General features: G+C 44.9%; 1 protein-coding gene and 1 pseudogene across 3 annotated transcripts in view; both read left to right on the forward strand.

The window, feature by feature from the left end:
- Positions 1–2,734, forward strand: part of SHROOM3 (shroom family member 3) — a 187,765-nt gene extending 185,031 nt beyond the window's left edge. For both annotated transcript variants that reach the window (XM_080831140.1, XM_080831141.1), the window contains exon 10: positions 1,740–2,734. In XM_080831140.1, coding sequence (XP_080687266.1) covers positions 1,740–2,108 — 369 coding nt within the window. In that variant the 3' untranslated portion in view covers positions 2,109–2,734. The remainder of the gene's footprint in view (positions 1–1,739) is intronic.
- An 11,407-nt stretch (positions 2,735–14,141) lies between these two features.
- On the forward strand, positions 14,142–14,979 carry LOC308338389 (farnesyl pyrophosphate synthase-like; annotated as a pseudogene). The gene is made up of 2 exons: positions 14,142–14,383; positions 14,603–14,979. The product of its transcript is annotated as a farnesyl pyrophosphate synthase-like (transcript).
- The last annotated feature ends 10,862 nt before the right edge of the window (positions 14,980–25,841 follow it).

A 25,841-nucleotide genomic window follows, 5' to 3' on the forward strand; every position in this document is an offset into this window, starting at 1 on the left:
AGAGCATTCTTCACCTACTCCTCTTTTTAAAAAATCATTCATATATATATATATATATATATATATATATATATATATATATATATATAATTGAGAGAGAGCGCGCACAAGCAAGGAGGGGGCAGAGGCAGGGGAGAAGCAGACTCCCCGCTAAGCTGGGAGCTTGACACGGGACTCGATCCCTGGACCCTGAGATGATGACCTGAGCTGAAGGCAGACACTTCACCGACTGAGCCACCAGGCGCCCCCACCTGCTCACTCCATTGCTTTACGGCAAATGCTGGGTGTCTAACGTATGCCACTGGGCTCATGGGATGCGACTGGGAGCAAAGCAGACAGATCCCTGCCCTCAGGGAACTCACCAAGAGAAGTGAGACCATCAACAGGGCTGTGACTACTGTACCTAAATATTTACGCCAGAAGTTGACAAGTGCCCCAGCCATTAGGACGCTTCTTTGCTTTCTGGCTCCATCTCCTATCTACAGCTCTCTCGTTCAGTGCCATCAGGGACTTCCCATTTATTTCTCCTACACATTACATGAAAAGGAAGATGTCTTTTTTCCAAACAGAAAAAGTCTAGGGCGCCTGGGTGGCTCAGTGGGTTAAAGCCTCTGCCTTCAGCTCAGATCATGATCCCAGGGTCCTGGGATCGAGCCAGGCATCGGGCTCTCTGCTCAGCAGGGAGCCTGCTTCCTCCTCTCCCTCTGCCTGCCTCTCTGCTTACTTGTGATCTCTGTCTGTCAAATAAATAAAATCTTTTAAAAAAAAAAAAGCCATGTTAAAGATTATTATAAAGTAAATTAGCCCTAAAGATAACTTGCTACCTTCCCCCTGGGTTTATATAAGAAATGCTCAGAATATGAAATCATTGTTAAATAGAACTCTTCTCATGTTTGACTCAGAGGCCTGAAAACTAGAAACAGATTTCTTTAGATATGGGAAATAGGACATTCCCAGTGTTATTTGTGGCTCAGGGCAGAGGTTCTCAATCTCCAGCTGCAGAAGAATCGTCACCCGGGAGGCTGAAACAGCTTTCTGGGTCCCAACCTTTAGATGCAGTAGGTCAGGGCCTGAAAATGTGCATTTCTAACAAATTCTCCCGAGATGCTGCTGCTGGTGTCTACACTTTTTGAACCGCTATAAATGCAAATACTTGTAAATACTCAAAGTAGCTTGAAGATTGGTCTTTTTTCAACCCTCTTCAGTTTTTTATCATGGTAAACTACACATAACCTAAAATGTGCCTTCTTAGCCATTTTGAAGTGTTCAGCTCCGCAGTGTTGGGTTTATTCACGTTGCTGTGCAACTGAGCTCTAGAATTGTTCTTGCAAAACTGAAACTTTGTATCCATGAAACAGCTCCATTCACCCCTGCCCCCAAGCTGTCAACCACCATCCTGCTTTGTATCTCTGTGCTTGGGACCACTCTTAGGGGTACCTGTAACCCCTAAGTATTCATGTCAGTGGAGTCACTGATTGTCCTTTTAAATCTAGAAGCCCCAAGTGAAGCTTTTACCCCAGCCAGTTTATTGTCCGCTCTCCTAAAGCTGCTGTATGACGGACAAGTTGAGATCTGTATGCTTGCAACAGAAGGTATTAAACTGATTTTCAAAGTCTCCTGACTCTAGAGCGGCAACGGACGTGGAAACCTGCCCGTTTCACAGTCGGGAAAGGTGTCTCCGCAGGCAGCTGCCTTCCCCCACCTCGCCCTTGGCTGACCTGTTTGCTTCGCCCTGGCAGAGCTCTCTGAGTGAGAAGAGGAAGGTCCTGGCCGGACAGCACGAGGATGCCCGGGAGCTCAAGGAGAACCTGGACCGAAGGGAACGTGTGGTGTTGGACATCCTGGCCAACTACCTCTCCGAGGAGCAACTCCAGGACTACCAGCATTTCGTGAAAATGAAGTCAACACTCCTCATCGAGCAGCGCAAGCTGGACGACAAGATCAAGCTGGGCCAGGAACAAGTCAAGTGTCTGCTGGAGAGTCTCCCCTCGGATTTCATCCCCAAGGCGGGGGCCTTGGCTCTGCCCCCAGACCTCGAGAGCGAGACGGCTCCTGCTGGGGGCTGTGCGGTGAGTGGGGTTTTCCCGGCGTTAACCTCTCCACTTTAACCTCGTCCAAAAGACCCAACCAAAAGATCACCCTTTCTCTCAACACTATTTAATCTGAAAACTGTCTTAGTGCAAATCACTGTTTAAACTGTATGGGTCATTGGGGTTTTTCTGGATAAAAGGAAAAAAATTCTATCCAGGAAAAAGCCTGTCTTTCCTTCTCGCCCTCCATGACTGATCTGAGAGCTCGAATGCTGCTGGGAACTTACCCCTTTCTAGTCTCACTTTCTAGTAGAAGGAAAATCAGTGAAACTGTGAGAACTGATCGGAGGCGTCTGATTGTTTAGTTCTGAACAGGCGGAGGCAACGCAGATGAGTGTGTGTAACGCTCAGGAATGTATCCACAGTGGCCTTCCTTGCTTGTGGGCGGTGTGTCCTGACGACAGCTACAAGTACTCACTTGTGTCATGAAGGGTCTGCAACATAAAGCCTTAAAAACACACACACACAGGAGAAAACTGTAAAACCTTGAACATTGTTATTTATATTTTTTAAAATGAAAAAGATCGTTATGTTTGTGTGCTAACCACTTATCTGATTCTGTTTTGTGGTGGACGTAGACAATTGTGTTTGAGCTTTGTATTTTGTGAAAACCTTAATGAAATGAAGAATTCCAAAGATAGTCACATTCAGCGTGGAGACTCCTGTTTTTTTCTTCAACCCTTGGCTTGTCGGTCTTATGTATACACATATGAACAGAGCTTCTGCGTTCGTGTTAAAATTTGTGATGGGGAATCCCTGTTTCCACTGCTGCCAGTCATCACCACTCTCCTTCTATAACCAACTGGAACACTACAGCTTGCCCAGGACAAAGGTTTTGTGAAACACGGCTATCACATCATTTCCTAGAGTTTCATGGCATTATCACCGTGGTGGGGAGATAAAGCTCCATGTTACTAACAAGGATGACAGCTCTCCGACCTGTATATGAGGAAAGTCAGAAACCAAACCAATCCAAAAGTAAACTCATGCTGTCCTTCTGCATGGGATTTGGGCTAAATGTAACCTATTTTAAGAGCTAAACTATGAGGCTGTTTTAATGATACTCTTTTTTTTTTTTTAAGATTTTATTCATTTATTTGAGAGAGAGAGAGAGGGCACAAGAGGCAGGAGGGTCAGAGTGAGAGGGAGCCGGATGCGGAACTGGATTCTGGGACTCCAGGACCACGACCTGAGCCAAAGGCAGACACTTAACTGACTGAGCCACCCAAGTGCTCCCCCCTCCACCCCCCTGTTTTTTCTTAAGACTTTATGTTTTAATGATGCTTTTAAAAAAGTTTTTCTGGGCGCCTGGGTGGCTCAGTGGACTAAGCCTCTGCCTTCGGCTCAGGTCATGATCTCAGGGTCCTGGGATCGAGCCCTGCATCGGGCTCTCTGCTCAGCAGAGAGCCTGCTTACCCCTCTCTCTCTGCCTGCCTCTCTGTCTACTTGCGCTTTCTCTCTCTGTGTGTGTCAAATACATAAATAAAATCTTTAAAAAAAAAAAGTTTTCCTAAATTGTCAAGCCTATCGACCACCGTTAAAAACAGCCTTCTTAATATCTGAAGACTGATTCTGCACTATCGACCTGACATTTGCACGATGCATCTAAGACTATGATTTTGCTTCCCAATAATGACTTTTTGGAGGGTACTCTAGAGCCCAAGTTGTAAGTCTATTCAAACAGACTAGGAGGTGGGAGGAGGCTGGGGCCAGTGGCCAGCCTATGCCATCAGCAGCAGCCTCACCCTTACAGCAGGTGGTGGCGCATCCTAGGCTTTGGTTTAGTTGTTGTCACACGTGCTTGACCCACGGCTGGTGGCCGCCTCTGCCAATGCGGTCTGCAAGCACTAGAGAACCGACGAGTGAAACGTACATGAGACCAGATGCCCTTTTCTCCCCTCGCACATTTTAATTACTTAATGAACTGTATCTCCTGGTTAAGAACTTCGAAACTATAGTTTTGGTCCCGAATACAGATGTCTTTTGATGAGCTTAGAGCCAACAGGCCACCCAGACATTTCTTGTGAGCAACCAACCAAAGCTGTTCTTTCCTTCTTAGAGGTTAGGCGCTGACTCCCATTGATACAGGAAGACAGCACCTCTGTGCCCCAGGAATGTTGTCAAAAGCTTCTCTCTTACAACCAGAGGTCCCATTTCCCAGGGACTCAGTGGAACCTGGGGCAGCACTCAGCAGCCACGCCACATGGTCATTTGAGGTAGAGAACAAGAGCGCATCTGACATTTCTTCAGACTCAGACCAACACAGGAGCCCCGGGTCACCTCTAGTTGGTAATTAACTGTGTCTTGTTGATCCTGAGTGACTCCTTCCACCAGACCACGTGGGAGGCAGCCAGTAAATGTCTTCAGCTACTCCCAGTGAAATTCCTCGGGGGGATTCTGGGGCTGCCCACATTCCCAACTATCTCCAAAATAATTCTTCAGAAGAATTTGACCGGGGACACTTTGCAAGTCCTTTTCAACCACTTTTCTAATTTACGAATGTCGAAGTAAGTGACCCTCAGAGTAGCAGATGCTGCTGCTTGCCATGAAACAAGCACCCAAAATCACATACACGCCTAGGACACCATATCTGCTACACTGAAATGTTTTTCTGTCGTTACATGAAATGAGGGAGGTATCAAGTGCAACTCTGAAGACTAATTCTTAGGAGACGTGGTATTTACTGTAGCAGGACTTGACCTTTGCTTGACAAAAAGAAAACCACTAATGTAATTTTCATTATAATTTTTAAATGCCTTTAGCTCAACAGCAGGCCTGTTCTCTATCCCTTTCCTATTTTGCATTCCCTTTCCACTATTAAAAACAATCATCAAGGGGCGCCTGGGTGGCTCAGTCGGTTAAGTGTCTGCCTTCAGCTCAGGTCATGATCCCAGGGTCCTGGGAATGAGCCCCACATCGGGCTCCCTGCTCAGCGGGGAGTCTGCTCCTCCCTCTCTCTCTGCCTCTCCCCCTTGCTTGTGCTCTGTCTCTCTCTCAAAGAAATAAAATCTTTAAAAACAACAACAGCAACAAAAACAAGCAGTCATCTACAGTAGAAGTCATCCTTTTTCTTCCCAACAGTATCTTCGGCCAAGATCATACGCAAATCAACCCTGAGCTTGTTGTTGGTCGAGACTTCAAGGATGTCTGATCACAGTCAATAATGGTCTGTTTTACCAGGTCCCATCGGAAGTGCTGGGTGGGGGGATGGCCTTGCAATCGTCCCCATGCCGGTGCTCAAGAAAGCTGTGACGTTCTAAGGAAGGACAAGGTCCTGCCACGAAACTGGGAGGCCTCCAACTTCCTGGGCTGCGTGAGAAGTTCCGGGCAGGTTGCTCCACGCAGGCTGATGCAGGGCTTTCTCCGCTGTTTTGTTCCCTGCGGCGGCTGCTCAGCCCCGGAGAGTGCAGACCCAGTGAAAGTGTCTGAGGTTTTCCAAGAGACACTGTCGAAACCAAATGTTTTTCCCTGTGCTGAAGGGGAGCGTTTTTGGTTTTGTTTTGCACAACCTGTCTCCAAACTTGAAGATTAGCAAGCATGGATCAACCCCTGAGAATCTGTTAAAGTGAGGAGTGGGGGCCTTGAGACATGCAAAAGAGACATCAGAGGAACCAGCCTGGTACACCCCAGTTTTCCCATTATGCTGCTGTTGATACCCGATCTACAGTCACTTCTGAGTGTAAAAGTTAAGATCATAGTTGTTCCTGGGAGCCTGGGTGGCTCAGTGGCTTAAACCTCTGCCTTCGGCTCAGGTTGTGATCTCAGGGTCCTGGGATCGAGGCCTGCATCGGGCTCTCTGCTCTGCGGGGAGCCTCCTTCCTCCTCTCTCTCTGCCTGCCTCTCTGCCTACTTGTGATCTCTGTCAAATAAATAAATAAAATCTTCAAAAAAAAAAAAAAGATCATAGTTGTTCCTAATATGATCACTACCTTAAGCTTATATTTTAAGTATCTTTTACCAAGATATAGGGTGTTTTTTTTTTTTCCCCCTGGATAGGGGAGAATGTTGACTTTTTATTCTAAAGTGGTTCCAAATTTACTTGTCTTTAATTTTCCACATTATTGGGTTTATTCTATTAGGTTGGATTTTTTTTTTTCCTTTAGAAGAGCATGAGTCTTATTCACCTTATTACTGGCAAGAAAAAGGAAGAACTTCAGCCTCAAAGACCTTCTCCATTCCCAGCAAAGCGTAAAATGACCAGACAGATGGGAAGGACGGTTCATCAAAGAAATAGTGTACTGGGGACAAGGTATTCCTTGTTGCCTTAACTCTGGGATGAAGCATGGGATAAAATGATAAAGGCCATTTTAAAATCAGGAACACATGAACAATTTTCTTATTCTTATTTCCAAACAAAATTTCACTTTTCTTACGGAAGCTCATTCAGACACTAAATCACAGTTTCTCCAAAATACTGTGCGTTGGAGTCACAGGAGTACTTGTTAAAAATGCCCGTAGCAGGGGCACCTGGGTGGGTCAGTCAGTTAAGCGTCCGACTCATGATTTCAGCTCAGGTCATGATCTCACAGGTCGTGAGAGCCGGCCCCACACCGGGCTCTGCGCTCAACCGGGAGTCTTCTCGGGATTCTCTCCCTCTGTGCCTCCCTCGTGTGTGCTCGCTCTCGTTCTCTCTCTCTCTCTCAAATAAATAAATCTTTTTAAAAGTACCCACTGCTGAGACACCACCATGAAGGCTAGGAGTCTGCACCTGTATAAGTTCCCTGAGTGGTCCTGATACCAACCATTTGTACAGTTTTTATTATCATCACAGAAAGACTAACATGAATTTATGTAATAACAATCCCAGAATTCAAAGCCCTGTCATGTTTACTCATTAACTACATCATTAGGAGTTAATATCGTCCCCACTATTTTTATATCATCCCCACAGTTATGATACAGGTTTTTGGTTTTTTTTTTTCTGCTCACTGTCTTCTAGACAGGCTTTAAATTTGAACATGCTAAGCACATATTCAGGCCCAACTATACTACTTGTCCTGTAGTGTAGGCATCGACCTGCTGCACGATGTCAGCAACCTGAAGCCCTGCCGTGACATCGGCTCACCTGAAATCACAGCTCACCTTGTCAGTGGGGCCCTCCTCCAGATTTCTGTTGCCCCTTCCTAAGTCTCGTGCTACATAGGAGAGGTAGAATTTCTCTTGGTACTGATTTGATAGTGTAGCTTATGACACAAAAATGTCAAGTTTCAAAACCCTGAAGTCAAAATTATGTAAGAAAAAAGGTTCCAAATGAAGGAACGGGCTCGTTTATTCCTACCTCATTCTCTAAGTCCCCCTCTGATATTCCGTCATTGGAAGAGCAGCTCTGTCTTGCTAAAACATGAGTATTGCCACTCCCTGACCCAGTGGATTGAACAGGGTAAGTTTAATATAAAGAATTATTAAACTCCAATGAGTGTCTATAAGATATAAAGAAAGTTGATTACCCTGAGCAAAGGGAGAGTACTCAAGGAAAGACGAACTTGGAAACAGTCCCCCTCCCCAGTGCTAGGGGTCAGACGTCCTTGGAGAACTTAGCCCACCCACCGCGGAAGAGGTTGTTGGTTTACCCAGGCCAAAGCTGCGCTGCGATCCCTGGGCAAGCAGGAAGCAACCCTCCAGAGTGCAAGCTGGGTGCAGCCAGTCAGCGACCGACGGCAAGGATATGCACAAGTCATGGGGGCCCTGCAGCGGGGGTGGTCACTCAGCGGAAACCCTCTAAGTTGCAGATGATCTGCACAGGGGAGCAGGTGTTGGCAGAAGGCCTTTGGGGCACTGATACAAGATGAATTCTCCGGGATGCGGGTCTCTAGTCCACAAGGCTGGGAGATGCTTATCACCCGTCAAGGCTGCAGGATCATCAAGACGACCCACAGCCGGGGCAGAATTCCATCAGACGCCCCATACCGACGCCACTCGTACACCAGTCGGCAGCCAAAACAGCAAGATAGTCCTTTTTTTTCCTTCTGCCCCACCAGCATCATCTAGGTGATGATTGAGATCCTCCCCTTTGGGACACTGACAGGTCTTCACACACCCTCAACTCCTAGGAGCCACAAAGGATGAAGAGAGCTGACTGGACAACCACATAGGTTTGAAAGACAACAAAGAGCTAGGGGAGGGTTGAATGAGGAGTTTCATCTCCTACACAAGGCCACTCTGTGAAGACTAGGAGAGGTGGCTGTTTTATCTAATGCTCAGAAACCAACACAGAGAGTTAAAGAAATGAAGAAACAGGAATACGTTCCAAATGAAAGAATAAGATAAAACCCCAGAAAAAGACCTTAATGAAATGGGGTAAGAGTTCAAAATAACAGTCATAAAGATGTTCACTAAGGCCAGGAGATCAACGCAAGCATAAAGTGAGAATTCAAAACATAGATAGAAAAAGATAAGGAAATGCCAAACAAAAATCAGAGCTGAGAATACAATAACTAAAATGAAAATTCAATAGAGGGGTTCAAAAGAAGACCAGATGAAGTAGAAGCAAGGGTCAGCGACCTTGAAGACATGGCAGTGATACTTCTCCAAAGAAGCAAAGTATCTTGAGACAAATGAAAATGGAACTACAAAATACCAAAACTTAAAGGATGCAGCAAAAGCAGTGCTAAGTGGGAAGTTTGTACTGAAAACACCTATATTAAGAAATAAGAAAAAGCTCAAACAACCTAACTTTATACCTCAAGAAACTTGGGGATGGGGGAGAACAAAGTTGAAAGTTAGTAAAAGGAAGAAAATAGCAAGTTCCATCAGAATGGAAATAAGTTAATCAGTAACTAAGAAGACGATAGAAAAGATCAGTGAAACTAAGAGTGGGTTTTTTTTTTAAAACAAATAAATAAATCTTTAGCTAGACTCACCAAGAAAAAAAGGAGTCAAAGAAATAAAATTAGAAAAGAAAGAGGATACATTACAACTGAAATCACAGAAATAAAAGGATAAGAAACTGCAATAAACAATTATATCCCAACAAATTAGACGACCTAGAAGAAATGGATACCTTCCTAGAAACACACAACGTACAAGACTGAATCATGAAGATACAGAGACTCTGAACCGACCAACTACTAGTAAGTACATTAAGAGGTATTTGATTACTAATTCAATAAACAAAAGGCCAGGACCAGATGGTTTCATGAGTGAGTCTACCAAACATTTAAGGAATACCAGTTCTTCTCAAACTCTTCCAAAAAATAGAAGAGAGGGACACCTGGGTGGCTCAGTTAGTTGGGTGGCTGCCTTTGGCTCAGGTTATGGTCCCAGCGTCCTGGGATCGAGTCCCGCATCGGGCTCCTTGCTCGGAGAAGCAGGGAGCCTGCTTCTCCCTCTGCCTCTGCCTGCCACTCTGCCTGCCTGTGCTCGTTAGCTCTCTCTCCCTCTCTCTCTGACAAATAAATAAATAAAATCTTAAAAAAAAAAAAATAGAAGAGAATACTTCCAAACTCATTATAAGAGGCCAGCATTACCCTGATACCAAAACCAGACATTACAGGGAAAGAAAAATATAGGTTAATATCCCTGATGAACATAGCAAAGATCCTTGACAAAACAGAGCAAACCAAATTCAACAATACATTAAACGGATCATATACTCTGACCAAATGGGATTTCTTTCAGGGATGCAAGGATGGTTCAACATCCACAATCAATCAAGATGAAGATGCACGATCTCGCCGCTCGCATTCATCACAGTATTAGCAATTCTAGCCACAGCAATAAGGCAAGGCATCTGCGTCGGAAAGGAGGCAGAACTGTCACTATCTGCCGCTGACATGATACCATATATAGAAAACTAAATGTATCCACAAAAAAACTGTTAGAATAAATAAACGCATGTGGTAAAGCTGCAGGATATAAGGTCAATATACAGAAATTTGTGGGATTTCTATACACTAATAATGAACTACCAGAAAGATAAATTTAAAAAGCAATTCTGTTTACACTAGCATCAAAATGAATAAAATAACTGGGGGCACCTGACTGGCTCAGTCAGTAAAGTATGCAGCTCTTGATCTCAGGGTCGTGAGTCTGAGCCCCACACTGGGTGTAGAGATTACAAAAACAAAAACAAAATGAAACAAAACAAACAAACAAAAAAACTAAAAAAAAAAAAAAAAAGAAAAATATCTAGGAATAAATCTAACCAAGGAGGTAAAAGACCTATACAATGAACACTATAAGACGCTTTTGATGGAAACAGACGACGCAAATAAATGGCAAGATATTCCATGTTCACATATTGGAAGACTTAATTTTTTATGGTTTTGTGTTTACGTAATCTCTACATCCAACGTGGGGCTCAAACTCACAACCTTGAAATCAAGAGTCGCATGCTCCGCTGACTGAGCCAGCCAGGCACTATGTAAAAATTAATATTGTTGGGGCGCCCAGGTGGCTCAGTGGGCTAAGCCTCTGCCTTCAGCTCAGGTCATGATCTCAGGGTCCTGGGATCGAGCCCCGCATCGGGCTCTCTGCTCAGCAGGGAGCCTGCTTCCCCCCTTCTTTCTCTGCTTGCCTCTTTGCCTACTTGTGATCTCTGTCTATCAAATAAATAAATAAAATCTTTAAAAAAAATTAATATTGTTAAAATGCCCATGCTACCCAAAGAAATCTACAGATTCAACACCATCTCTAACAAAATTCCAGTGGCCTTTTTCACAGAAATAGAATAATCCTAAAACAAGTATGGATCTACAAAGACCCTAAACAGCCTAAGCAATTTTGAGAAAGAAGAAAGCTGGAGAGGCATCACACTTCCTGATTTCAAACTATATTATAAGACTATAGTAAGTGAGACAGTATATATTGACATGAAAACAGCATACAGATCAATGAATAAAATAGCTCAGAAATAATGCATATGATCAATTACATATGACAAAGGAGCCAGGAATATATAATGGGGCAGTCTCTTCAATAGAGGGCATGGGAAAATTGGACAACCACGTGCAAAAGAATGAAACTGGACTCCATTTTATATCATACAGAAAAATCAATTCAAAATGAATAAAAGATTTGAACTTATTAAGACCTGAAACCATAAAAATCCTCAAAGAAAACACAGGGGGTAGTCTCCTTGACATTAATCTTGGCAATGATTTTTTGGATTTGACACCAAAAGCAAAAATAAACAATGGGACTGCATTAAACTAAAAATCTTTTCTACATCAACAAAATTAAAAGACAACCTATGGAATGAAAGAAAATGTATGCAAACCACATGTAAGACAGTGGGTTAATATCCGAGATATATAAAGAATCCGTACAACTCAGTAGCCAAAAAAACACTAACAATCGGAGTTTTAAAATGAGCAGAGAACTGAATAGACATTCTCCTAAAGACATAAAGATAGCCAACACAGGGGTGCCTGGCTGGCTCAGTCAGTAGAGCACGCAACTCTTGATCTTAGAGCTATAGGTTTGGCTCCATGTTAGGTGTAAAAGTCACTTAAAAATAAAATCTTTATACAAATAGCCAACAGATACGTGAGAAGGAGCTCAACATCACTCATCGTCAAGGAAGTGCATATTGAAAAGACAATAAGTTACTACGTCACACCTGTTAGAATAGTCATTATCAAAAAAGCACAAAATAACAAGTATTGGTGAGGATGTGGAAAAGAGAACCCTTGTGCATTGTTGGTGGGAATGTAAACTGGTGCAAACCCTACGGAAAATAGTATGGAGCTTTCTCAAAAAGTTAAAAATAGAACTACCATAGGACACAGCAGTTCCACTTCTGGGTATTTTTATGAAGTCAACAAAATCACTATCTCAAGAAGATATCACCATTCCCTTGTTCTACAACATTACGATAGCCGAGATGGAAACTACCTAAGTGTCCATTAATAGATGAGTGGGTGAATGGAGTGGGCAAAATGCGAGAAGGTTTCCAGAAAATATGAACTTTCAGTTATAAGATAAACAAGTCCTAGGGATGCAATGCAGAGTGTTGACTATCATTAACAATGCGGTATTATGACTATATTGTGTTGTATGTTTGAAAGTTGCTCAGAGATCTCAAAAGTTCTCATCACGAGACAAAAAGATTACACCACCAAAACCCCAAATAATCCAATTAACAATGGGCAGAAAACATGACCAGATATTTCTCCAAAGAAGACATGCAGCTGGCCAACAGACACATGAAAAGATACTCAACATCACTCAGCATCAGGGAAATGCAAATCAAACCACAAATGATATCACCTCACGCCTATAAGAATGGTTAAAATAAGAAACAAAAGAAACAAGAAACAAAAGAAACAAAAGAAACAAACAAAAGAAACAAAAGAAACAAGTATTGGCAAGGATGTGGAGAAAAAGGGTCACTTGTGCACTGTTGGTGGGAAAGCAAACTGGTACAGGCACCATGGCGGACAGTATAGAGGTCTCTCAAAAATTAAATACAGAACTACCATATAATCCAGTAATCACACTACTGGGTATTTATACAAAGAAGGGAAACAGTAATCCAAAAAGATATATGTACCCCTATGTTTAATGCAGCATTATTTTTAAGAGCCACATTATGAAAGCAGCCCAGGTGTCCATGAATAGATGAATGGATAAAGAAAATGTGGTGTGTGTGTATATATATATATATATGTATATATATATATATATATAGAGAGAGAGAGAGAGAGTATATATATATCCATCAACATGGATAGACCTAGAGCATATAATGCTAAGCGAAACAAGCCAGTCAGAGAAAGACAAATACCATACGATTTCAGTCATATGAGGAATTTAAGAAACAAAACAAATAACAAAGGGGAAGGAAAGAGACAAACCAAAAAACAGACTCTCAACTATAGAGAACAAACAGATGGTTACCAGAGGGAAGGTGGGAAGGGGATTAAGAGTACACTTACCATGATGAGCTTTGAGTAATACTGGAATGGGTGAATCACTGTATTGTACACCTGAAACTAATATCATACTGCATGTTAACTACACTAGAATCAAAACAAAATTTAGATGAATCCAGTGTTTTTTAAATAACATTTTCAACTGTATTTGAGTCAGCAAAAGAATCAGAAATCTATGCATAAAATAGAAAATTCTGCATAATTTCAAATTGTTAATGCCAGAAGTCTCTAGTTGCAAGAAACAGTAGTACTCATTGCACTCTATGTGGTTAAAAAATGTACTTAAAATATGCCCACTTCTATTTAATTTTTTCATCAATTATTCTATTTGGATGCCTATGTAAGGGTAAGTGTATAGAGCGCAAACACCATGTAACTTAAGAATTATCTTACCATTTTTATTTGATATGATAGTGTTTTTTAACATTATGTTCTACTCCTTATCATGCATGAATTAAGAATACTGTAGGGGTTTGGGCAGATGTTAAGTGACTGTCCTACACACCACCTCCTTACAGTGTGCTGGCAATGTGGGTATCAATTTCTCATCACAGGACAGGGAATAAATCCTGATTAGTTACTATCATTAATGACCATTTTCTGATTTTTAGTAACTGGTTTGGAGGGGGGGGGGTCATAGGACCCAGTTCTCGACAGATAAACAAAGGAGGTATTGGACAGATTTTTTTTCTGGAAAAGGTTTCCTCAAAGATTCAAGAAACCATGTAGGGTGAAATGCAATCTTATCTTTTGCTGAACCTCCCCTTGTCTGGATGCAATGCCTAGTTGTGTCTTTCAAAAATGAATTATAACTTAAGCTCCGGTACTAGGGCTGCTCCCAGCACCGGGGCTTCAGCAGGTGGTAGATACGTGCTTCCAGAAGCAAAGCATCATTGATGGCATCCAAACCTATGCCTGGCTTCCGAGGCCAGCAGATCTGGCCCCGTCGGGGACTGGGTGAGCCCATGATGTTATCTGACACGAGGAAGAATGCCTACAGCGGTTCCACGCGCCAGCCCACAGTCGGGGCCTGCCAGAGGCTCTCGGCGCCCTGCTTCCTGGGCTCCAACAGCTCCCGACATACAGTCAGCGCTGTCCAAGTCTGCTGGTGCCGGCCTGCAGTAGCACCGCACTCCGGGACCTCCTTAGCAATTGTGTTCCCGGCTCCGGGTGGCCCATGCTACCCGCAGGCAGCACCTTGACAACCCAGGAGAAGTGCTGGAGGCAATCCTGCCTTCTTGAGCTTCTCCTACAGCGGTCCTAGCAGACGGAGCCTGGGCACACCCTGGACCTCATCACAGCCCCCCGGGGCCAATGTGGATCTTGGCAGATTCATTGAAAAGAAGGATAATCTACTGTCAAGTCCAAGACAGCCTTCTACTCGTTCTATCTTCCTATAGCTGCCGTCATGTATGTCATGTATGACAGGTAGTGACAGGTAGTGACGAGGAGAAAAAAACATGCCAGTGCCGCGCGCCTGGGTGGCTCAGTGGGTTAAGCCTCTGCCTTTGGCTCAGGTCATGATCTCAGTGTCCTGGGATCGAGCCCCGCATCGGGCTCTCTGCTCAGCGGGGAGCCTGCTTCCTCCTCTCTCTCTGCCTGCCTCTCTGCCTACTTGTGATCTCTTTCTGTGTCCAGTAAATAAATACAATCTTTTTTAAAAAATGCCAATGCCAAGAAGATCCTGCTGGAGATGGGGGAGTTCTTCCAGATTCAGGAGGATTACCTTGATCTCTTCGGGGAGCCCAGTGTGACAGGCAAGAGTGGCCCTGACATCCAGGACCACAAACGCAGCTAGCTGCAGCAGGCCCCTCCAGATCTGTCTGCAGCGCCAGATCCTTCTGGAAAATTATGGGCGAAAGGAGACTGAGAAGATGGCCTGGGTGAAGGCACTACGGGACGAGCTGAACCTGCCAGCTGTGTTCGCAAAGCACGAACAAGACAGCTACAGCCACCTCCTGAGCCCCATGGAGCAGTACGCCTCGCCCCTGCCCCTAGCCATCTTCCGGGGCTAGCACAAAAGCGCCACAAGACAGAAAAGTGACCTGGAGACTGCGAGGGCGGGGAGGGGAAGTTCTCAATGAATTGTCTAACCTTCAAAAGGACAAAAATTTTATATATATATATAAAGTTGACTTAGGGTGCTCTCTTTGTAATAACTGAAGATACAGATTTCCACTTTTATAGGAGTTATATAATTCAGATGTGGACTTTAAGTAAATCATTTGATGTCTTGATATAGAGATCTGTTTAATTTTGATATCGTTTAAACATTAGAAATCAACAAGAAACAAATGGGTATGCTTTCTTGAATTGCCATATCACTAACCTAAGAAATTAACTTTGGAACCTGACATAACGTCAGGGTACCTCCCTTTTTAAACTGCATAACATAAATTTTTTGAGTTAATTTAATTTACATTATTATTCGTGGATCGTTGCTACCATGTAGGTTGACAACATTTGGTTTGAGATTAAGGGTCTACTTTCGCTTGTCTTCACCTGATCAGCCTGGCGGCCCGTCTTATTTGCACTGTCCGTCCCTTTACAACTGACTGAAATGTCACTGTTTCTGTGTATTAAAAATACTCGCGGCTGCCGTTAAAAGCAAACGGATAAAATAAAGATGCAAAAATTGAACTGAGGTTTGAGTTGTCCAGAAATGGAGCTTGAAATTTTATTCCAACCACATTGTCTGTCAAAACAAAAATAGCTACTCTTTGGAGAAATATGAAACAGAAACAGTTTCCAGGATATACTATTCACATCATCCAAGTTAAAACCCAAGATTACTTGATGTAGGAACAAGCAGCAATTTGGGATCCAATCTCAAGAAAAAAGATCATCATCAAAGAGCAACCGTGTGATGACCCTCAGGCTAGAATTAGCACAAAAAGATTTCAAACCAGCTACTGTAACGATGCGCCGGTGAGATAAAGGAAAATGTTCGTTACTGAAGTCTCATAGTAAACAAAGAGATAGGAAATCTGAAGATAAATAAAAACGATAAAAAAAGAAACAACTGAAATTACAAAACCAAAATATACAATATCTGAAATGAAAAATACACCGATTTACAAGCAAAACAGAAGTGATGAAGGAAAGCATCAGTGAACTTGAAATAGATCAACAGATAGTATCCAATTTGAAGAACAGGGAAAAAAATAAAGATTTTAATAAATTACAAAGCATTAAGACCTGTAATTGTAACTTTAATCTATCGAGTTAAAAATGCAAAAAGCTAGGCACCCGGGTGGCTCAGTCAGGTAAGGGTCCAACTCTTGGTTTCCGCTCAGGACGTGATCTCAGGGTCCTGAGAAAGAACTCTGCATGGCGTTGGGCATGAAGCCTGCTTGGGATTCTCTCGCTCCCTCTACCTCAGCCCCTCCTCCCACATGCTTTCTCCTAAAACAAATGCAAAAAACTATGCTTACATAGCCAACTCATAAATAAAAACAGAACTTTAAAAAATACTCAATCCAGAATAAGGCAGGAAAGAAAAAAGAAACAAAAACCAGAAGCAAAGAGAGAACAGTACTGTCGTCCTGTAATTAAAATTTATGAATAATTATATTTTAATGGCCTAAACACTCCAATTAAAAAGTGGAAACTATAAAAAAAATCATGAAAATCAAGATCCAAGTGTAAGTTTTCTGCAAGACACATTTAAATATATAAAGAAACCAACAGATTGAAAGTCAATACATGAGAGAAGATAAACCAAGCGAACACTAGTCATAAAACTGTAGGGGCTAATATTAATATCAGAGGAAACAGACTTTGAAATTAAAAGTATTACCACAGATAAAGGGTGACATAATGATAGAAGTGTCAATTCTTCAGCAAAGATATAACAATCATAAATACCTGTGTGTTTATTAAAAGAACTTCAAAATACACAAAGCAAAAATGGACAAATTGAAGAGAGAATACAAATCCACAACTGTAACATCAGTAAAAACTAGACAAAGAAACTAGACAAAAAAAAAACCTCAGTGGGAACATAATTTGAACACTATCAATCACCTTGACCTAATGATATTTAAGAATATTACAGCCAACAATAGAGAATACCATTATTTTTGTTACGTATAATATGCACACCAAGGTAAATTCTATGCATGGCCATAAAATAAATCTCAATAAAGAGGATTAAAGCTATGCAGATTATATTCTTTGACCATGGAATTAAGCTAGAAATTAATAATAGTAAGACACTTAGGAAAATGCCAAATATTTGGAAATTAAACAACACTTTTCTATAACCTACCTGGATCAAAATACAAATCATAAGTAAAATTGGAAAACATTCTAAACTGATAATGAAACATATCAAAAAATATGTGATTACTGAAAAAAGTGAATAGAAGGAAATTTATAGCTTTAAACACTTAAAAAAGAATGCTCTGAAATCAATACTTAGGTTTTCACTTTAAAAAGCTAAAGAGGGATGCCTGGGTGGCTCAGGTCATGATCCCAGGGTCCTGGGATGGAGCCCCACACCAGGCTCCTTGCTCAAGAGCCTGCTTCTCCCTCTGCCTCTACCTGCCACTCCCCCTGCTCGTGCTCTCTGACAAATAAATAAAATCTTTAAAAAATAAAAAGCTAAAGAATGAGCAATGTATACCAAAAGTAAGGAGAAATCAGGAAACAATAAGGGCAAAAGTGGAAATCAACAAAATAAAAAAGCAATTGAATAAATTAACAAAATGAAAGGCAACAAAATTGATAAATCCCTAGGTAATTTAATCCAGAAAGAAGAGGGAACACAAATTTCCTATATCAGGAAGGATTTACAGATCATATAAATATTAAAAGATAGCAAGAGAGTATTATCAACTTTATGCCAAAAAATTGAATAATATAAGCAAAACAGACACTTCCTTGAAAAATACAACTAACCCAAACACCAACAATTAACATCATACTTAATGATGAAATATTCAATGTTCCCTTCTAAAACTGGGATCAAGGCAAGGATTTCCACTGTAAAGACTTCTCTTTCAGATTCTACGGGAGGTCCTAACCTTTGCTATAAGACAGAAAGAAGAGAAAAAAGGCACAAGTTTGCAAAGGAAGAAGTAAAAACGATCTCTAGTTGCATATGACAAAAGTGTTTACAAAAAAAAAATCCTAAGCAACCTACAACTGTTAGAATAATAAGTGAATTTGGGGCGCCTGGGTGGCTCAGTGGGTTAAAGCCTCCACCTTTGGCTCGGGTCATGATCCCAGGATCCTGGGATCGAGCCCCACATCGGGCTCTCTGCTCAGTAGGGAGTCTGCTTTCTCCTCTCTCTCTCTGCCTGCCTCTCTGCCTACTTGTGATCTCTGTCTGTCAAATGAATAAATAAATAAATAATCTTTAAAAAGAAAGAATAATAAGTGAATTTAACAGGGTTTCATGATGCATGGTAACAGACAAAAATAATAAGGTTCTTATATACAAGCAGCAAACAATTGAAAATTGAGCTAGACCTAGAAGATAAGTCCTGAGCTCTAATGGACAGTATAGTAATTACAGACTGTAATACTGTTTTATAAAAGAACTTGCTAAGAAACTAGATCTTAACGATTCCCACCACAAAATAACAAGTGGCAATTATGTGACATGATTAGAAGCATTAGTTGAGGCTACAATGGCAATCATATTGCAATATATAAATACATCAAATCAACATGTTGTACACCTTAAACTTATACAATGTTACATGTCAATTATATCTCAATTTTACTTTTTTTAAAGATTTTATTTATTTATTTGACAGACGGAGATCACAAGTAGGCAGAGAAGCAGGCAGAGAGAGAGGGGGAAGCAGGCTCCCTGCTGAGCAGAGAGCCCGATGTGGGGCTCGATCCCAGGACCCTGGGATCATGACCTGAGCTGAAGGCAGAGGCTTTAACCCACTGAGCCACCCAGGTGCCCCATATATCTCAATTTTAAAAAGAAAATTAAACTAGAAACATAGCTCACAATTTATAATTATATAAAAAACCAAACTATTTAAGAATAAATTTAGCCAAAGACATGCAAGAACTCTATCCTTACAACTAAAAAACATTGCTGAGAGAAGAATTCAGTAAGTTTAAATATATGGAAAGACGTTAATTCTCCCCAAATGAATCACAGATCCCTTGTAACCTGACCATAATCTAAGGAGACTTTCTTCATTGACAAACTCTAATACAGAAATTCAAAGAACCCACGGTAACTGAAGTATTTTGGAAAATAACAAATTTAGAATACTTACATTATTTACTGACTTCAAGATTTACTGTAAAACTAGATTAATCAAGAAAGTGAGGTCCTGGCTTAGGGATCAACAATAGATCTGCAGAACAGAATAGGGGCACTTAAATGGTCATTGGAAAAAAAAAAAAAAGTCACCAAAACAGTTAAATAAGGGAAAGCATTTTGCAACAAACAAAGCTCACCATCATTCATCATCAAGGAAATGATGAACCAAAAACACCATGGGTTATCACTCTACACCTACAGGAATGGCAAAAATTACAAAGACTGAAAATTCTAGTTATCCCTTCTCCCCTTTTCCCTTTCCAGGTTTAGGGAACAGAGGATACTCACTTTATCTTGACAGCTTGCAGGCCCACTCCCCCGCCCAGCATCAGCCTGAGCTGTGCCACATCTCCACGGGGCTGAGGCAGTGGGGGCAGGCGAAGGGCACCATCAGTTGTCACCTGGGTGACATCCGTCACTGGGACATCTGTCCATCACTCCTACTTGTCGGCCCCCTCAGGCCCAGTGGCTTAATACTCTGAGCCCTGTTCAGGGCATTCCAGTCTTTTCTGAGGCAGCCTCTGTTCTCAGTTTACCTGGGACAGTCCTGCTTCATGCTTATTGCCCAAGGGTAATGGTCAGTAGCGTTCCCTTTTATTATTTAAAAAAAAAAAAAAATGGTCCTGGTTTGGTCAATAACTTAGGAGAGGGTGGTTACCCTCTCCTAAACCACACACAGCCATTTCTAATCTGAGCACTTACTACTTCCTAACACACGCCAGCAGGCCAGAAGAGCTACAGTTCCAGACCTCCTCCTCATCTGAGGGAGAAGAGTCAGCACCCCGCCTCTGCTTTTCCAAGACGGATTGTTTGTCCCAGGGCATTTCCTTTTCCTAAGAGTCTGCACTTCTAGGTATAAAAGCCAGAAGGAGTTGCAGCCTCCTTCCAGTTTCTCCAGTTTCCCTACCCTTGCCCTAGGCTGGGAGAAGGAAAAGAACAGAGAGAGGAAAAACAGGCTTTTATCAAATCCATACCCCAGACGTAGAAGCCACTTATTTGTGCATGTGCTTAACCTCCTCTTCCGACTGAAAGCTGTTTAAGAACAAAGATTTTTTTTTAAACCTATACTCCTTCCTCCCCCCTTTATCACACAAGAAAATAAATAAAGCCTTGAAAATTTACAAGCGTACAAAAAAAAAATTTACTGTGAAAACACATATACTCAGTACCTAGATTCTACCAACATTTCACTCCTCTTGTTTTAAGCTATCAACTCTATTCACCCGCCTATCTTGCACGGTAGTCTCTTTAAATGCCTGAGGATATAAATGTTATCAGTCATTTACACCTTAGTGTGAATGAGTTTCTGTTCTTTTCCCAGCTGCAGATCTAGACAAGGGAAGAAAGTAGTTTTGTACCTAAGAGATGTGATCTAGGTGGGAAAATGTAGATAACTCAGTGGCCAAAACTTTATTCTGTGTTCCTCAAAAAATTAAAAATAGAGCTACCCTGCAGCCCAGCAACTGCACTACTACGTATCTCTGCAAAGGATACAAACATAGTAATTCGAAGGGGCACAAGCACCTCAATATTTATAGCAACAATGTCCACAATAGCCAAACTACAGGGAGAGCCCTGATGTCCATCGACAGGTGAATGGATAAAGATGTGGTGTGCACATACAATGGACTGTCACTCAGCCAGCAAAACAATGAAATCTCACCATTTGCAACAACATGGACGGAACTAGAGGGTATTATGCAAAGCGAAATAAGTTAATCAGAGAAAGACAATGACACATGATTTCGCTCATGTGGAATTTAAGAAACAGAACAGATGAACATACAGAAAAGGAGAGAAAAATTTAAAAGATGGAATCAGAGATGGAGGCAAACCGTAAGAGATTCTACACGCTAGGAAACAAGCTGAGGGTTGCTGGAAGGGAAATGGGGGGGGGGGCGTGACAGGCTGATGGGTGTCAGGGACGGCCGGAGACACGGCCGGTGACACAGCCAGTGACACAGCGAGCACCGCTGTTCGTGCAGCTCAGGAACCCCTGACCTCCACCTCTGAAACCAATAATACACTGTATGTTAATTAACTGATTTTTTTTAAAAAGAACTTCATTCTGCTCACATTTATGCAATGCATATGGCCTCGCTTCGTCACTCTCTCACAGTGTAGTTCTGCACAGAGTTACTAGAATTTGGTTTCCCCCTTGCTGTTCCCTCGCTGTCCGTCTGCGCTGAGCAGCAGAGCCTGTGCCTCAGGATTCAGTCCGGGGGTCGGCTGGGTCCCTGACCACCCGCCGCGGGCACAAAGCACGAGCCAAACTGTGGAAGGAACAAGATGCCCTTCAACGGATGAATGGATAAGGAAGATGGGGTCCATATACACTATGGAGTATGATGCCTCCATCAGAAAGGATGAATCCCCAACCTTTGTATCAACATGGATGGGACTGGGAGAGATTATGCTGAGTGAAATAAGTCAAGCAGAGAGAGTCAAGTATCATATGGTTTCACTTATTGGTGGAGCATAACAAATAATATAGAGGACAAGGGTAGATGGAGAGGAGAAGGGAGTTGAGGGAAATTGGAAGGGGAGGTGAACCATGAGAGACTATGGACTCTGAAAAACAACCTGAGGGTTTTGAAGGGGCGGGGGGTGGGAGGTTGGGGGAACCAGGTGGTGGGTATTGGGGAGGGCACGGATTGCATGGAGCACTGGGTGTGGTGAGAAAACAATGAATACTGTTACGCGGAAAAGAAATTAAAAAAAAAAAAAAAAAAAAAGACTGCCCGGAGCCGCAGTGCCGCCGCCGGAAGGGCACGGGGGTGTTAAACACACACACACACCAACCCCGCACCCCCCAAAGTCCTCCCGCGTCTCGTCATCATTCTCCAAATTCCCAATCACACGCTCCCAGTCTCTGAAGCTCTCGACGCGCCCACACGAGTCGGTTTTCCGGTTCGGAGCGTCGCAGCGGCAGGACCGACGGGGACGCTCGTCGGAGCCCGGGCCGCGGGCGGGATCCAGACGCAGGTCACCGACGCCAGCCCGCGCGCGCGCCCGTCCCCGCGGCCCCCGCTCGCCCGTCTGCGGAGCGAAGCGCACGCACGCGCCCGCGCCCGCGCATGCGCACACTCGCGACCACCACGCACGCACGTACGTACCGCGCGCTCGCAAGCCCCGCGCAGGCGCCCTCGCTGCGTTCCCACGAGCGGCTCCGGCCGGCGCGACGGAGCCGCGGGCCCGACGCGCGCCTGGGGTTCCCGCCCGCCCGCAGGTGCGTCCGCGGTAACGAGCGTCAGACGGTCGGCACGACGTCGGCCGAACGCACCCCGCGCCCGGCCCGGGCTCCGCGGAGCGTCTAGAACGGCCGCACGGGCACCCGCCGTCCTGTCACCCCCCGCGGCCTGCGGGGTCCCCGAGCACAGACAGCAGCTGGGGGGGCGGCGAGCTCCTGACCTTCGGGCCTGGCAGCCGTCGCAGGCCCCGACGACTGTCCTTGGGGCCGCGGAGGGGCCGTGCCGGGAGGGACACGCGCGGCCGGCGGCGGCTCCAAGCGCCGGGTCAGGGCGGGGCCGCGCCGTCCACCCCGCGGCCTCGGTCTCCCCGCAGGAGCCCGCCGCAGCCCTGCGTGGGCTCCCTTCCTCCTCCCTCCTCTCGCCTCCGCCCTGCTCTCCGGACTCCCGAGGCGGGGAGGCCGCTGGCGAAGCTTCAGGCCTGGCTCGGCCCGTCGGTGCGTGTCCGGTGCGGGTCCGTCCGTCCGTCCGAGGCCCGCGCGGGTGCCTCCCCCACGACACGCCCCGGGCGGAGAGTCCCGCGCACGGCAGCTCCGGCCCGGCCGGCTCCGCTGCAGGGGCAGAGGCTGCTGTGGGTTAGGTTCCCCGTAACCGGGAGCGCCCGGCGGCGGCGCGTGTGCGGGGCCCGAGCGAGCGAGCGAGCGAGCAAACCCACACCGCGCCCCGCCGCGCGCCGTCCCGCACCCCTGCCCCCGCGGACGCGACGGCCGTGGGGTCGCGCGACAGAGGGCAGCGCGCGGGGACCGGCGGGCGGATTCGGCCCTCCTCCCCGGGCGTCGCGGCGACGGAGACCTCGTGCCCTCGTGCCCTCCGCTCGTCCGGGCCGCCCTGGGCAGGGAAGGCCGCTCCGCCGCGCCTTTGCTAAGCTCGCCTCGGGCTCGAAGCGGGAAGACGCCTCTCGGTTGTGAAGCTCTGGAGGGGGTGGGTAGAGATAGATATATGATTTTTATTTATTTATTTGACCGAGCGAGCATAAAGCAGGGAGCGTGGCAGGCAGAGGGAGAAGCAGGCTCCCTGCAGAGCAGGGGTCCCTGATGCGGGGCTCTGTCCAGGACCCCAGGACCCCAGGATCATGACCTGAGCTGAGAGCAGTCACCTAACCAGCTGAGCCGCCCAGCGGCCCCGAAAATACTTTTTAAAAGAAGACATGCCAGACACAGTTCCAAAAAATGTTTACTTGTGGTCTATTTTAAAGATCCTTTAGGACATGCATGTGCTGGTGTGACTGCGTGTGTAAGCTCATCGGGAGAGGACGCCAAAGGGCGCGTGTGACGCCCTCGATGCACACGAAGCCGAACCAAACGGCCCTGGGGCTCCTCTGCCACCCCCGATGTTGGCTTCGTGCCTACAAACGCTCAGGGATGGGAGGGGAAGTGGCCTCCGATTGGAGGGGGCGGGGGGCGTGCGGGGACTGGGAATTCAGCCTGTGCGGGAGGTAGTGAGGCCTAAAGAGAAGACTCCTTGAGGAGCAGGTTCGCACTGGGTGCGAGTTTGGATACTTCACCTTCTTCACGCCTCATCGCCCATCTGTAAGCCGAAGCTGCTGGAAGAGGCTGTAGGGACAACCGAGATAAGAACAGAGTTATATAGAAGAAAGATGCCGTGGACGCGGGAGGCAGGAACGCATTATTAAATGCGCCCTAAATATGTTTCCTCCAAACCTCCCTCCCTCCCTTCCCTCCTTCCTGAGTTGGAATCGAAATGCTTTAACAGGCAGCTGGCAAAGAACATCATTCATCCCAAAGAGGTGGTTTTCTCTGTGTTTGCTCTTTACTAGAATCTTGGAATTCCACGCCACATCCACACTTCCACGTAGCTTGTCTTTATGCATAAACATGGATGCAGCTTGTCACATAAAGGCGTCAGACTGCAAAAGCCTAACATGTGTTGTTGACTCGTTAGAGAGCCCCGCACAGCTTAAAGCCAATCGAATTAACTAGGCGGTGCAAGTCAAAAATAGTTTTGAAATGTCACTAATAATTATATCTAACAAAAATCACATTATTTTTAGATTTCTGGGCACTGTATTTCTGAATTATTGTCATTGCTCGTGCTCCCCACACTTGCTACTAGGAAAGAGAAAAAGCATCCTCTCTCTCGGTCTATCCACACCCTCTCCTCCACACGCTGCGCGGTGACTCACCCGCAGAGGAAACCATCGTGACTGCGTATGGTTGAGGTCCCTAACCTTCAGCTGTGCGAACTGCTTCTGGGGCAACACAGTTGCCCGTCATTTAACCTTCCTGGATGAATGAGCTCATTAACCAGCCGCCCCAGAGGCCTTCTCTACCGGCTACTCTCCCAGATCCTAGTTGTCTTTCTCCATCTGGCCGCCTGTCACTGCCATGGTCAACAAGCCTTCCAAGTCTGGCCTCCAAGAACTCACACCCCTCTCATTGTGCACCCTTCCGCCTCCTGAGCAGAACTTGGGGCCGTTGGAAGCCGTCATCCCAAGCATCCAGCTGAACCTGCACTTTTCACAAAGGCCACCCTTTCCCCAGGACACCACCTACCCCCACATCCCCACCCCCGGGTTCCTAGGGAGGGAGGGTGGACCTCGTCAGCACTTCTGACTCCTTGCTTTGGCAAGGGGCTGCCTCCCCGTCTCTGGTCAGTGCATGCTTGGTAGGAAACCCTGAATTTTTTCATAGTTCCCCTTTACTGTGAAGCTAGACAGCCCAGATGTGGGGACAGCCCTCACTGTGGAGTGTGGGGAGAGATGGGTGCCTCTGGGTTTTCCCTTTCCATAGGGCAGGAATTCCCTTGTCCATATGTCTGTTCTGTGGTGAGCATCCCTCCCTCACGAAGTCTCTATGGCAGGCATCCTGGGATTCGCTTTCTGATTTTACAGATTTAGTTACTAGGATTCTGACTTTTCGTGCCTTGGTTTCTCCTTTCTAAGGTGAAGACATTTGGATTAAATAAAAGCTAAGTTCAGATTTCCTTTTGTGGCCCCCAAGAGCACAGTGCGCCTCCCCTCTCTCACACGTCCAGTCTTCAGTACATCTGCCCCATCTCTCCTGTTTTTCCCTCCTTGCTGCCTCTCCAACCAAATACCCCCTGCTACCAATGGCTTCTTTGTCTTTTTTCCTCTTTGGCCACTCTTGGACCCAGTTGTAACCTTGGCACTATGTCCATCTGCTACAGACAGGAGCCATTCATGGAGAAAACCTGGGACAACACTGAAGACCTCAACTTTTTCTGAGTCCTCACCTCCACCAGTGTTTCAGTGACCAAGAACAGCCCAGACTGCTTCCGTTTGCTGAGGCTTCCAGAATACTTACTTATTGACTGACTGACTGACTGACTGACTTATTTTTAAGGAGGTTTCATG

Source organism: Martes martes (genome assembly GCF_963455335.1).
Source record: "Martes martes genome assembly, chromosome: 2".
Taxonomy (NCBI): Eukaryota; Metazoa; Chordata; class Mammalia; order Carnivora; family Mustelidae; genus Martes; species Martes martes.